The 13,376-nt window shown below is 32.9% G+C and overlaps 2 protein-coding genes and 1 non-coding gene across 3 annotated transcripts; 1 reads left to right on the top strand and 2 right to left on the bottom strand.

The window, feature by feature from the left end:
- Positions 1-1,183: 1,183 nt before the first annotated feature.
- On the bottom strand, positions 1,184-3,385 carry LOC101211930 (60S ribosomal protein L37a). Its single transcript, XM_004148320.3, has 5 exons — positions 3,264-3,385; positions 2,608-2,647; positions 1,923-2,011; positions 1,754-1,836; positions 1,184-1,432 (listed from the first exon to the last, which is right to left on the bottom strand). The coding sequence occupies exons 1-5, from the start codon at positions 3,264-3,266 to the stop codon at positions 1,369-1,371; spliced, it is 279 nt and encodes a 92-aa protein (XP_004148368.1). The 5' UTR covers positions 3,267-3,385; the 3' UTR covers positions 1,184-1,368.
- Positions 3,386-3,418: 33 nt separating this feature from the next.
- Positions 3,419-3,491, top strand: TRNAE-CUC. Its single transcript has one exon. It is a non-coding gene; the product is annotated as a tRNA-Glu (tRNA).
- A 1,243-nt stretch (positions 3,492-4,734) lies between these two features.
- LOC105435045 (SNF2 domain-containing protein CLASSY 4) lies at positions 4,735-11,727 on the bottom strand. Its single transcript, XM_011654380.2, has 4 exons — positions 9,821-11,727; positions 8,899-9,051; positions 5,963-7,983; positions 4,735-5,119 (listed from the first exon to the last, which is right to left on the bottom strand). Exons 1-3 carry the CDS (start codon positions 11,429-11,431, stop codon positions 6,085-6,087), a joined length of 3,663 nt encoding a protein of 1,220 aa, XP_011652682.2. The 5' UTR covers positions 11,432-11,727; the 3' UTR covers positions 4,735-5,119; positions 5,963-6,084.
- Between the last annotated feature and the right edge of the window lie 1,649 nt (positions 11,728-13,376).

Raw genomic sequence — 13,376 nt, 5'->3', positions numbered from 1 at the left:
TTCAGATTTTTCCGAAACTTTCTGCCAACGATTTAACTTGATAAACTGTGCTTAAAAGGTAACTCCATCTTTTGTGAATAATGTTTGAAAAAAATTTAACGTGTATCATTGATTTAACTTCGACTCAAAGAAAATGAAAGTATGTAATGGAGAAAATAACAATGGAATCTTATTCTAAGTTCTATCATCAAAATAATCTGTTGAGAATGTTCCTGGTTTGTTCCTTTTTAAAAAAAATAGAAAAGATAAAGAAGAATAGATTTCATACAATATGCCCATTGGCATAACCTTTAATTAAAATTATGAAAGTTTTTTCTTTTTTCAACAGATGTTAAAGTTGTGAAGGTTGATGTTGGATCAACTTCATTATAATATGATTTTGTGGGGAAAATCTTTGGAAACAAGATCAAAGATATTCCATAAACTTTTGCAAATTCTCCAATATCAAGAAATTGTATGGGATAAAGACAATAACCTTCCATTTGAAACAATGATGGAAAACAAGTCCCCACTTGAAGAATCAAACTACAACCAATCGGTATATTCCAATAACCCATCTTCCTTTGGAAAAAGAAAATAATAATACAAATAAATATATCCTGAACTTAATAATAAAATCAACTTTAAGTGGTATTGATTTGTATCCATCTCGAAATTACCTTCTACCACAAACAATATTGTGTTAAATAAACTGATAGGGAAAGTGAATTAAACTCTTCCAAAATCAATTTCAACTCTTCACTACATATTCGTTTCAAAATTTTAAAAAAAAACTGTCAAAGTTTAAATTAATTCATTTATAGAAATTTAGGAATTTAGTTGATACAAACACTTAACGTCAGATACATAATAGCAAATTGATATAACTACAAAAGTTCATGGCTTAAAACGATACAATTATTAATCTAGAGTTTAAATTGATACAAACTCTGAGAGTTTAAGACATGGTGGTTGGTATTTTCCGTAGAAAAAAAAAAGTACAACTTGGTAGACATTTCAACACATTCCAATTATATATATGAACTTAACGGGGTTGAGAAGAGCCTAAACCAATAACTTCAAAACCACTGGTTTAAAAGAATAATTATGTAATCAGTAAGATTAACTCCTAGTAATCGGAAAAAGTTTTGTGAACAAAGCAGAGGACTCATTTCATGGATGTCAACCTTAGCTACCAAACATGTAAACTTGAACAAAACTCCATTGACGATCAATAGAAAAATGGCCAAAAGTATAAGAAATGAAGAAAGGGATCAGTTTCAATTAACTTCAAATAACCAATTCCTACAACATTGAAACGAAGAAAAGTGTAGTGAGGGAGCAATCTTTTTCCATACAAAGAGGGCGAAAATACGCAGTGAAGATGGCTTAACTTTCAGTCTGCTCTCTCAGCCTCCTAATAGTGCTTCTCACTGTCACAGCACTAGCAGTGCTGTCAAAGGTACCCAAAAATAACATCAAAATCAAATGTATCATATGGTTTATAGTAAGAATTTAGATTCTATGTTTTGATTAAACCCTAAATAGTCACCTCACTGTATTAGATTCTTTACGAGGGTTTTTTGTCATAGCATAGAGATCGTTTATTAGGTTTTATCAAAAAATAAGGACTAAATTCTTACTTTTTTTTAAACTACCTTCTAACTTTTTCCAAACTATGAGGATGGAATTTACAATTTAACCTATATTTATATAACAAGAACGATAATAAAAGAAAAAAAAAACAAAGAAAAATCAAAAGGTGTAGCATTACTTGAGAGTGTAGGCACCACCAGCTTTCACTTTACCACAATCTTTGCAACCCCAAATTCCAACTGCCTTCCTCTTGACTGCGTACTGCAATGGGGAAGCATATAATTGGAACATGAACATGCGAATAGGAAATCTAAAACTTGTGCCAGAAAGAGAGGACAACTACTTGCCTTTCCACAGAACTCACAGAAGTATTTGCTGTGCTGACTGACTTCCATCTTCTTGATCTGTTTTCTCAGACTGGCACCATATCGGGTACCTGTTATCATCCAAGGTTAAGAGAAGAAGAAAATAGAATGTGCAGATAACTTCATAACTCAAGCAAAATGGTTTGTTGATGATATTGGAGTACATCATGCCACAGTTCACTTAATATCTTAAGGTACTTTACAACAAAAACCATCAATTAACGATGCCATGTTTTTTATAACGTACATATGGATAAAATGTAATTATCATCAGATATTTTCGTGAATCAATTTTTATTAACAACAATTTAAATTAATGATTAAGTTGTTTTTATTTCCAACTAAGTTGTACAGACATATTGACGGATCACTTCCATATTTCAATTTCAGCCTGAGCTATTGTTTAATAGTTTAAATTCTACAGAAGTCACTTGATCCAAATAAATTTGGTAACTTACTACTAATTCTTTAATTCTTTAAGGTCATCTATGACTTCCCTAAAATGAAACTAAACGGAAGAAGTAAATGGCTTCAAACTGGACTAAATGCAGAATAATGATGATGGAAAACGATAGCAGAAAAACAAGAGTTCCCTGCAAAAACCAGTTATGGGTACCATGCAAAATCCGAAATTATAAATCATAAATCGACATTTCAAAATGCTTACCATATTTTCCAACAATGCCTGCCTTCTTGGTTCTCTTCGTCTGTGCAAAAGAAAGACATCAGTTTAAAACTGAATATGAATGCAATAATCTTTTGATAGAGCATGATTCATGAAATCTCTCAAACAGTCACGACAATTAAAATCCTACAGAGAGTAACCACCTTTAGAATTCAACACTAAATTCAAACCAAAATACTTGTGAGCAGAATCCATTTGCAAATTCTAAGGCCTATTGCATTGCATTGCATTTTCTTTATCGTAGCAACAACAACAAGCAATGCCACACGGGTACTCATATTTCACCAATTCTAGTACTTAATGGGGGAGGGGAAGTAGTAACAAAAGATCGATCTCTCCAGTTATCTTCAATTAAAAAGGAGATAAAACTAAAATGCTCAGTGCCCATTGAAAATGTGACAGCAAACTCGAATCATAAAACAGGGCAGAACTTAATATATATAAAAGGGAAAAGCAGCCCAAATTCTTGAAGAAGAAAATCTAGTTTCCAGTAGTAAAAGAAGAAGAAGATAAAGCATGTCCAAAAGAACAATACAAATATATAAAGTGAATAATTTAGAAAGATAATTGTATACGGAGGAACAAAGTTAGTGGACAAGTTTTAGGAGCCAAGGAGGAATCGAAGGAAGAGAAATTACCATTGCTGCTTGACTGACCACAAGATCTCCGGAAGAAGATTTGATGAAGTTGGGAAACCAGAAAAACCCTAGAATTCAAATCCTCTCTCTTTTCTTAAGTAACGAGAAGTGTTTACTCATTGAAAAATAAGTTAGTTAGATGAGCAATAAAATGATCCGTTGTAGTCTAGTTGGTTAGGATACTCGGCTCTCACCCGAGAGACCCGGGTTCAAGTCCCGGCAACGGAATTTTTTATTTGCCAACCTTTTGTTTCTAAAAATTTACTTTCATTTAGATGAAAATAAAATTATAATAGATTAACGATGTGTTTGGAATTCATTTTAAAATATATTTTAAACATTTTGTGATAGACTTATTTTTATTAAGAGAAACATAAATGCAAATATGTACGACATAATTAAATGATGTGCTTTTATACTTTATCAACTATATGTATTTCAATGAGATTAAAGGTCTATACACATTATTGTATCCATGAATTTTGTTGCAATATAAGTAATAGGATTTGAACATAGAAAATAGACCATAAATATATGGTAGCATTGACATGACAACAAGGGAAAAAAGGAGTTATAATAAAATTGGAAAAAACAATCAAATTAACTTCTAAACTTAATAACTTTCAGTAATCTCACCATAAATCATCAATTTTATAGATTAAACCTCACAATTGTAACAAAATTTTGACTGAATTAATTAGGTAACTATTTTCCACCCAACTCATTCTAAATTGGGGACAAATCAACCATAAATGATCTACTTTTTTATTTTAGTTTTAAGCGTGAGTGAAATTTATACTAATTGATTTTATTAAAAGCCAATTTCCATAACTTTTTTAATAACAATAAAGGTTCGATGATTTTTTTAATCGAAAGAAATTCCCTTTTTAAAATTTGAACTGTAATGGATTAAATTTTAATTTGGAGATAACAACGAGAATAAGTTTATGAATTCTTTAATTTTTATTTTCTTTATTAACGGTTAATCTCTCTAGTAGAAGAAACCATCCCATTACAATTTAAAATTGAAGTTTGGACAAAAAAGAAAAGATTGTATTCCAATTATTTTGTGAGTTTGTGAAATAGTGTGTATAATTCCTACAAAACAGTGTGCTTGTATCCATTATTCTGTTGGTCTAGAAATGGTTTTAAAATGGAAAAAAAGATATGTTTTTAGACAGATGACCTAAACAAAGAGGAGAAATAGAAATTCTCCCTTCTTTTTATCCTTTGTTAACATCAACATCAAGTGAAATCACCAAAACAAAATCCACTAGCACAAAAATGGTTAATCTCACTCGTTTCCTATCCTTCTCTCACAAATCACTTTCCTCTCACACAAATCATTCTCTTATTTCGGGTCTCGTTGTCTCGTTCTTCAGTTGTGAATTTTGTATGGTTGCTCACTGGAGAATAGAATCCCCCATCCACAAATATCTCTAATTTTGTTAAGAAGTGATAAACATTAATATTAAAGGCAAAGAAGGGGAAAATAACATTATACAAAGAAACTTTGTTGACTATTCTTTTCACAGCAGCTTTTGCAAATTCTCAAAAGCAGAACTAAACTTGTATATGACCTTTCCAAGATTCTGTTGTTTTTTTTTTTTTCTTTTTGGGTTAGTTATCCAAATGAAACTATAGTTCCTCACTGTACATTGAGCAGGTGTGAAGAACAAGGAATTTACACAAAATATTTGAATGGCTGCTTCAAAAAAGAAAAAAAATTATGCACTCCAAAAAAAGAAAGAGCAAACGGTAGCATTTACCCCATCTAATGGTTCCATGACAAGTGAAATGTGCAAGTTCGCGATGCTTACGACTGTAGTGCTGTATCGTTGCAAGGCCACAAAGATCTGCATTACGACACACAAAAATGACAAATTTTCAGAGTTGCATATGGTAGAATACAAAAAAACTGATATAAGGAATGCTAAATGATCAAAAGTGTTTGTCAATAGAATGTTTTAACAAGTTCTGGTCAAGCAAATAATCCATTAGTTCCACAAGGAAAGTTTTGGGGGAAAAGGGGCAGAAAGAGATCTAAGCCAGTTTGATAAGAGTACATAAAAAATGACCCCTCGATGTAAAGGAAAATACTTAGGTACCTTCTAGCAACACCTTTTTTTTGTGCATCCTACTAAATTATCTAATCATAATTTATCACATAACAAATTCTTTGTTCATTCTTTACTGAAATATATTAATATATTAATTCATTTTTTATGTGTATGATAGGAGTAGAATACATAAAAGATTGGTGCATCAAAATGCACCCAAGCATTGCTCCAATGTAAAATACAAAATCTAGGGGGCTGAAAGAAAATGTTAGAAAAGAATGGTCTGGGTAACATAGAGAGATATAGAATTGAGTTATTGACAGTTGAGAGGATTTTATGCAGGAAACTAGGACCAGATGCTGAGGTAGTTAGTGGTTATATTTGGCAGGTGAGACACAGGAATCATAAATCCATGAACTTGGCAGATTGCTTTTTACATACCCAATAGTTAATGTCCTTGCGTCGTCAATTTCCTTCAAACTAGCTTAAAACTAAAACTAGTACTACAGCCAGTTAAACATTGGTAAAAGGTTTATTTCTTAAATCTAAAGAGCTCAAAAGTAGGAAAAGAAGCTAATAACTCTCAAGTAAAAATAGGTAAGTGATTAGAATGAAAATTTATTAAGAATTAAGACATACCAGAGTCCAAAGTACTTCCGTTCATTAATTGTCTTCTTGCCAATAAAACTTCTAAAAGTGCATCGAACTTCAAAACCAAGAATGAGAGAATCAGGTTCCAAAAGTTCTTGATAAGTGCATTTTCACTCCTTGTCTGCCAAGCCAAAATTCTCGTTCATGCAGGAGTCCTTCGATTGGTATATTATCTTTTGGAATATCTTTTTAAACTTTTCGTGTTGAAGTACAGCTTCCAAAATTCTGTCATCCAGATCTCTGGAAGATACTTTGACGTCATTACTGTTTTGTTCAGACGAAAAAACTAACTGAGACAATCGATCTTTTACTATTTGTCGGCTATACTTTTCTTCTTCCCTTGTTCCAGAGGTAATGAGATGGTAGACATAAACAACCTTTCTCTGACCAAGTCTATATGCCCGACATATGGCTTGCCTTTCCACCGAGGGATTCCATACAACATCAAGTAAAACTACCCTTGAAGCCCCAACAAGGTTTATACCTTCTGAGCAAGCCCTTGTAGATGCAAGCAATACCCTAACTTCACTTGTTAGATCGTTAAAGGTATTTATTAATGCTTGTCGTTTCTTTATCTCACGTTTTCCATCCATATGAAACAACTCTATCCCTTCAGTCCATTTAAAATGAAACTTAAGATGTTCTTCTATAAAGGACAATGGTTCAATATATTGGCTGAAAACTAAAACCTTTTCATTCAAAGCTTCACTCAGACGTATAATTTCCAGGAGAAACTGTAGTTTCACTCCTAGTTCAGGATTCAATCTACACCTCTCTAACATGTCCTTGTCAAATTCACAATCACCTTTATCACTTTTCAGTATCAGGGACGGATGTACAGAGATCAAGGACTCAACATATTCCACTTCAAAAGAATTCTTCCTTGCTTGAACTCTCTCAAGAAAATTCTTCTGCAGCTCTGCTGGCCATAATATAACCGTAGATTTCCTCAACCCTGGGAGTTTCTCTTGTAGTATGCTGCCCCTATACACATGCACAAATGGATTGATCAAGGCCCTGATTTCTTTCAATTCCGCACTTTCCAGCTCAGAAGTTCTGCCAATGGAACTAATCAAAAGGTCCCATTTTCCTCTTGTAATATTTTTTGGTCGCCCACGCTTCTTATCCATGCATCCATCACCTACAGTATTACTTTCTTTTGCAAAATTTGGCCTCACCAGCCTAAGTGTATTAGAAAATTCAGTAAAATTATTCTGGAAAGGAGTTCCAGAGAGAATGATGCGCCTTTCTGTCTTAATTTTGGACAAAGCCATCCAAATAAGACTATCATCGTTGCGTGGAATGTGCCCTTCATCAAAGACCACAAGATCAGGGAGCTCCAATAGGACATTCCTTACTTTATCACATTTAGAGTCATTCCGAACTCCAGCTAATCTTTCAAACAATCTGTAACTAATTCCCAAGATGCTTTTTTCCTTTTTCCAGGAAAATAGTTTTACAACCCGTACATTGTCCACATTTTGACCTGATGGAGAAGCTTGCATCAAAAACTTAAGGGCTGACATATTCTCCTCGAAAGAGAAATCTCGCTTATTCAGGTTATGAAAGGGAATGCCAACATCCCACTTCAAAAACTCCTCTTCCCAGGTAAGGAGCATGCTGCTAGGTGCAATAATCATAGGCCGACATGTAGGATTTAATTTCATGTATGTCTGAAGAAAATTAATTGTCAGACGAGTTTTTCCTGTTCCAGGAGCATGTGATACAATGCATCCACTCCCATTGTTTAAGCCGTCCATTTCTCTTAACTCATCAAGATAAATCCCCCCGGCTATATTTTTCCAAATAAATTCAAAGCCTTCCCGCTGGTGTGGGTACATGCTATTCCTTATGCCAGGAATGATATCCCACACTGTTTGTCCAAAATGAGATCGTGAATCAGGATTGTCATGGGCGTCACAATCAGCATCCTGTTCAAGGCCATCGTATTTAACATGCTCAAATAAGTCAGATTTCTTCTTCTTTGACTTTCCATGTGGATTTGTATCCTGAAAGAGATGAGATCAATATATTTAACTCCTGTACTGTGAAATCAACTCACATACTAATGAGTGAACAATACATTATCTCACATCAATGAGTACTTATTTAAAGAAAATAGAACTAAACAGATCAAAGAGAAAAGAAAAGATGATGTATCGTTAACATTAATAATAAAAAAAAAATTTCAAATGTAATGATTGAAACAAGCACATCCATAATGCCATTTGACCAGGCAAAATCAGATCCAGCATCTATCAAAATCTAGGAATGCAAAACAGTCTATGCCTACTGATTCACTAGCATTCACAGAGACGATATGCTATAAAAGAAGAAATAATTGTTTATTAAATACAATATACATCTTCTTCCTTATGACTAAAATTATAATTATAAAAAAGACTTTTGCTAAATGAACGCCAATTATCCTTAACATAGACAATAATAGTGAAAAATATTTTATGTCAGCAGCTTTATAATAATGTATGTCATAAATTGCTACAAACTGTTGCAATAGGTCGAACATTATCAAGCAATAACTTTATTGAAGCAGATTGCTCCTAATGGTTTCTGATGTAGGAACTAAAATTTTCTATTTAAGATAACAAATGGGCACTTCTTCTCCTGTTAAAAAAGGAATAAGTAAATCATTTTTAAATATAGCATAGAATTCCTGTCCACTGAAGATGAAGATGTAATCATCATTCAACCCATCATAAGAGCCAGATTAGTAAAATAAAAGAATAGACAGGAAACTAGGTTACTACATTAGGTTTGCTATCCAGTCATTTACAGATTACTCAGAAAAAAAAGACTTAAGAAAACAAAAGAAAAAAAATATACGTGATTGGTGATACATAGAAAAAAAAAATACTTCTGAGAAGAACTACGTACATATATAAACAGAGAGATAGATGACTCACAAAAGAAGGTGCAATATTCCTGATTTCCAATTTGACATATGAACAGCATCTGCATTTAAGTCCAATTTGTTCATCAAGTATGAGCTGATGATCACCGCGAAGACACAGATCCACTTGCTCAAGCTTTGAAGGAAATGCATCTTCATGTTCAACCTGCAAACCAATATGGATCATTAACTTTACAATTTTTAATTAGTGCATGGTGTATAATAACCATTTGTAACAGAAATTTGGAGAATGGTATTCATTAGTGCAAATAAAGTGATATTGACTCCTAAATAGAGCAAAGGAGGAAGGAATATCTGTATAGTATAGAATTTATCAACCTATTTGTGCAACTATATCAATGCATTTAGTGGCTTTTCGTAATATATTCACAAATCAGATTTACACCCGTTCTTCTGTTGACTGTTACATTCATTTCCATGTGATTTTGAGATGACAGGTCTATCTTGAGCTAAAAAATATGCAATCTCTAGAAGGCAGCTAGAATTGAGAAATTCAGAGAAAAGCATAAATAATTAGGTCAAAATCTTTTCAAGAAGTGTCCCAAGGTTTTGGTTCGTAGGCAAAAAAAATTAGAGTAAGAAATTTTTAATATCTGGAAACTCGTGTCTTTTTATAAAATACCTATATCTGTTGCTGCCTCCAGGTGGGAAATCTAACAAACGGACAATTCATTATTGGAAAAACTCTCAGATCTAAAATAGCTGAAAATTATAGAACGAATCGACAACTTCAAATAATACAGACTTTCCAATCTGCATAAATGATGAAAATAGTAACAAATGTAATTTCCAAAAGAAAGCAAAGATATATCACACAAACAAAATAATATTATGAAGTGCCAAAGGCAAGTGATCTCATAAAGTAAATAATAAAACATAACAAGCTTTAATCCATTCCTATAGAATGGACTTACTGTATTACAATCCACCAGCCCAATCTCGCTGGATCTGATAGCAAAGTCAAGTTCCGCCCAGAGTTTGTCCAATTCTTTTTCTTCTTCTGACTTCTCTGGAAGACGTGATTCCATCAATCCAAACTTCAAAGGAAGAGGCATTTGGGAGAGTTGACTTGTAGGATGATCTAACTCAACTGAAGGCAGTTCTTTGTCCGCAATTATGGATTCTATAAGAATATTGAAAACATCAATACCTCTCGGCCTACCACGGCCTTTTGTTCTAACAATATCACGAAATTCATGGCCATTCTCTGGACAAACCTTCTGAAAATCTATGCTCCGATTGTGTTTATTTGTTTCAGGTGAGCTTCTACTGTTCTGAAGTTTACTCCCCACATGAAAACTCCCAACCTTGTTAGTATCATCATCTTTTTTCTCAGATAAGAAGCTATCATCTTTTTGTTCAGATAAGAAATCATCATCATTACTTTGATTGTTGAACTGAGTTTTCTTTTTACTACTATTCCAGCCCCATGGCTTGTAAATTTCATCACCAGTAGTACTACCACTATCACAAGAATCACCAGTAGTACTATCACTGTCATGCCTTGATGAAGAACCTACTTCTTTCTCATCACACTGAACATCCGAGTCTTCCTCATCAACATTGAATGGCTGACTGACAGTTCCAAGATTGGTATTTATTTTCCTAGTCCTAAAACCAAACTGTGAACGTGTTCTTCGTGCAATACAGTTAACCTGTTCACCAATCTCATCATTTTTCTTATGTCCATCCTCGTCAAAATCAACAAATATATCTAAGCCAAAAGCTTTCCTTCTTAGTCCACCTTCAAGCAAATTTTCTTTTTTCGTTCTCTCCTTTCTCTCCCATGTCTCTCCTATTTCTCCATAGTAACTTCCATGATACTTCTCATCTTCTGAACTAGAGGACTCTGAATTTAACCCGTCCGATTCTTCTAATTCGTAATTTCTATCACTAGAGTCGTCAAACTCCTCTTCACTTGAGGATACGAATTCAGTGGACTCATCTACAGCATCATCCGAAGAACACGTTGGCTCAGTCTTGGATGAGCAACCACCACTCTCACAACCATTACAGTTCAAACAATCACTTCCCCCCACACTCTTATCTGGAGATATCTCTTCACCCTCTTTTCCCTTTGAAAATGAACACATAGAGTTCACAGATTCAAATCCCTCATCCTCATCTAACAAAATAACATCATCCTCCAAATCAATAAAATCAGCATTCCCCTTCGAATAAAATTCTTTAACATTCTTCAACCCCGAACTCTCAGAACCTACAAATGTAACCGAATCCCCACCTTCTTTACCAAATGTTAGAGCATCAATTACTTCTAAGCTATCCCCATCACTATCATCACAATCATCACAATCATCACAATCCTTCTTCAGTGTTCGATTAACACTAGAATGTTCCCAATCATAAACCCTCTTACCACGCAAAGCTTTACCTCGAACATTATCACTGCTGGAATCCGATCTGCTTTTCCTCCTCCTCTTCCTCCTCTGCTCCAAATGCTCCATTCCACTCATAGCTCGTCTCAACCTCGTTCTCTTCGATACTGGTAAACTATAATCAACCATTTTCACACTACGTTGAAATTAAACACAAGAATCACACGAAGAGTGAGGAAAAACAGAATGCGAATCGTATGAAACACATCAAATGTGAGTAAATCAGAAGAAAATGATTGGAACTGTTCATAGAGATTAAGCGGGAAGTTCTGACGCTGAGTAAGATAGAGAAGAAGAAGAAAGAAAGAAAGAAAAGCAAAGGAGAGAGAGAGAGAGAAAGGAAGGCGCGAAGCGAAAAGCATGCAGGGAGAAGAGGAATCGACGATTTTTGGACTTTACGGCCAAGTTGCGTTACATTTGTTAAAAATTCACTACAAATTTTTTATTTAAAACACGATTTTCTCTCTATGTATATATAATCTCTCCACATAAATACATTAATTAGTTTGAGATTTTTTATGGGTTTTTTCTTTATCTCAATTTTACTTTATTTGATTTAATTCTCTAGCTGGTTCGATAAGGAAAATGACCAAAATTAGGGATTAGTAATTGGCAGTCATTTAATTGATTAATGTATAAAGTAAAATATACCATAAAGTTTGAGATTGAATTATTATTCTGTTTGGTATAGTCTTTAACCTAAAAAGATAGTGTTTATGGTCTATATTCTTCAAATGGTGATTTGGAGAATGACTGCGTTTCTGATTGGCTTGACCTTTTTGGTGTCATGTGATGCACTTTTTGTAGGTTTTGTTGAAACAAAATCATCTTCTTTATTCCTTTAAATAGTAGTTAGAGCTTTTAGCATTAGCATCAACAGACAAAGCCGTTTGTGGATGAAGAGATTAATTAAACCAACTAACTTGATTTAATTCAGGGTTAAAAGAGGTTTGGTTGGTATTGGTTTGAGAAAAATTCAAACTTTTCTACGATGTAATTTTACAAGACAATACATTGCAACATTTAAAATTTTAAATTGTTTTAAACAAAATGCATTGTATTCCTTCGAACCAAACTTCTAATCTTCAAACATGACTCTTGAAATTAAAAAAAATAAACATTTTTTTATAGTTATAGATGTATTAAAGGGTAAAATGCACTTTTAGTCTCTAACATTTAAAACTAATGACTACTTGGTCATTTTAAAACAAACACTTTGATGATCCGAGAGTTAACTTAACGGAATACTTACTAAACCGTTAAACGATGAAGTGGAATGCTTACTAGACCGTTAGGTGCTGATGTGGATGTTTGATGATGGGTAAATTATCATGGAGGTGCCGATGTGAATATTTGATGATGGATAAATGATAGCGAAATTGTCAAATTATAGCATTGATGATGGATAAATGACAGAGAAATTGTCAAAATTGACAAAATATTCAAAATTATACCAAAATTTGTGACTATATCAATAACAAACCTTCAATGACTATTCTATCAATAGAATTAATAGTTAGTAATAATATCGATCTATTCAACTATGGAATAAAAAAATTTGATAAATATTTTAATTTATCTTCCTTTTTAAAAATGCCTCTAAATTATATTGGTTGATATATTTTTTAACAGCAATTATAGAAAAAACTTAATTTAAATTTATTTTTCAACTAATTCAATAAATCTACCCTGATCAAATATAGTTAATGTCCTTAAGTACACATAGATGAATTTAAGTTTCAAAATTAACAAAATGAAATTGAGAAACGTAAATAAGAAAAATAAAGCAGAAAAAAATCTAAACTGCCATATGATTATTATAATATTGTTTGAGAAATATCTAAACTGCCATATTTGGAACTAAAAGATCCCAAAGTTGTTGGGATTTTAAAAGTAAATAAATAAAATTATTAAAGAATAATACTAAAACAAATGAGAAAGAAAAAATTATTATTCTGTTTCCGAGTAACCCAATGGGCCACTCGGTTCACAATTTCACAAATGACTTTTAAATTGGGATATTCCTTAACATAATAAACCCTTTTTCTTAACAAAATTAACAAAACCATATTGG

Source organism: Cucumis sativus, chromosome 3, assembly GCF_000004075.3.
Source record: "Cucumis sativus cultivar 9930 chromosome 3, Cucumber_9930_V3, whole genome shotgun sequence".
Classification (NCBI taxonomy): Eukaryota; Viridiplantae; Streptophyta; class Magnoliopsida; order Cucurbitales; family Cucurbitaceae; genus Cucumis; species Cucumis sativus.
The sequence above is the reverse complement of the archived record's forward strand: the minus strand, read 5'-3'. Positions and strand labels throughout refer to the sequence as shown.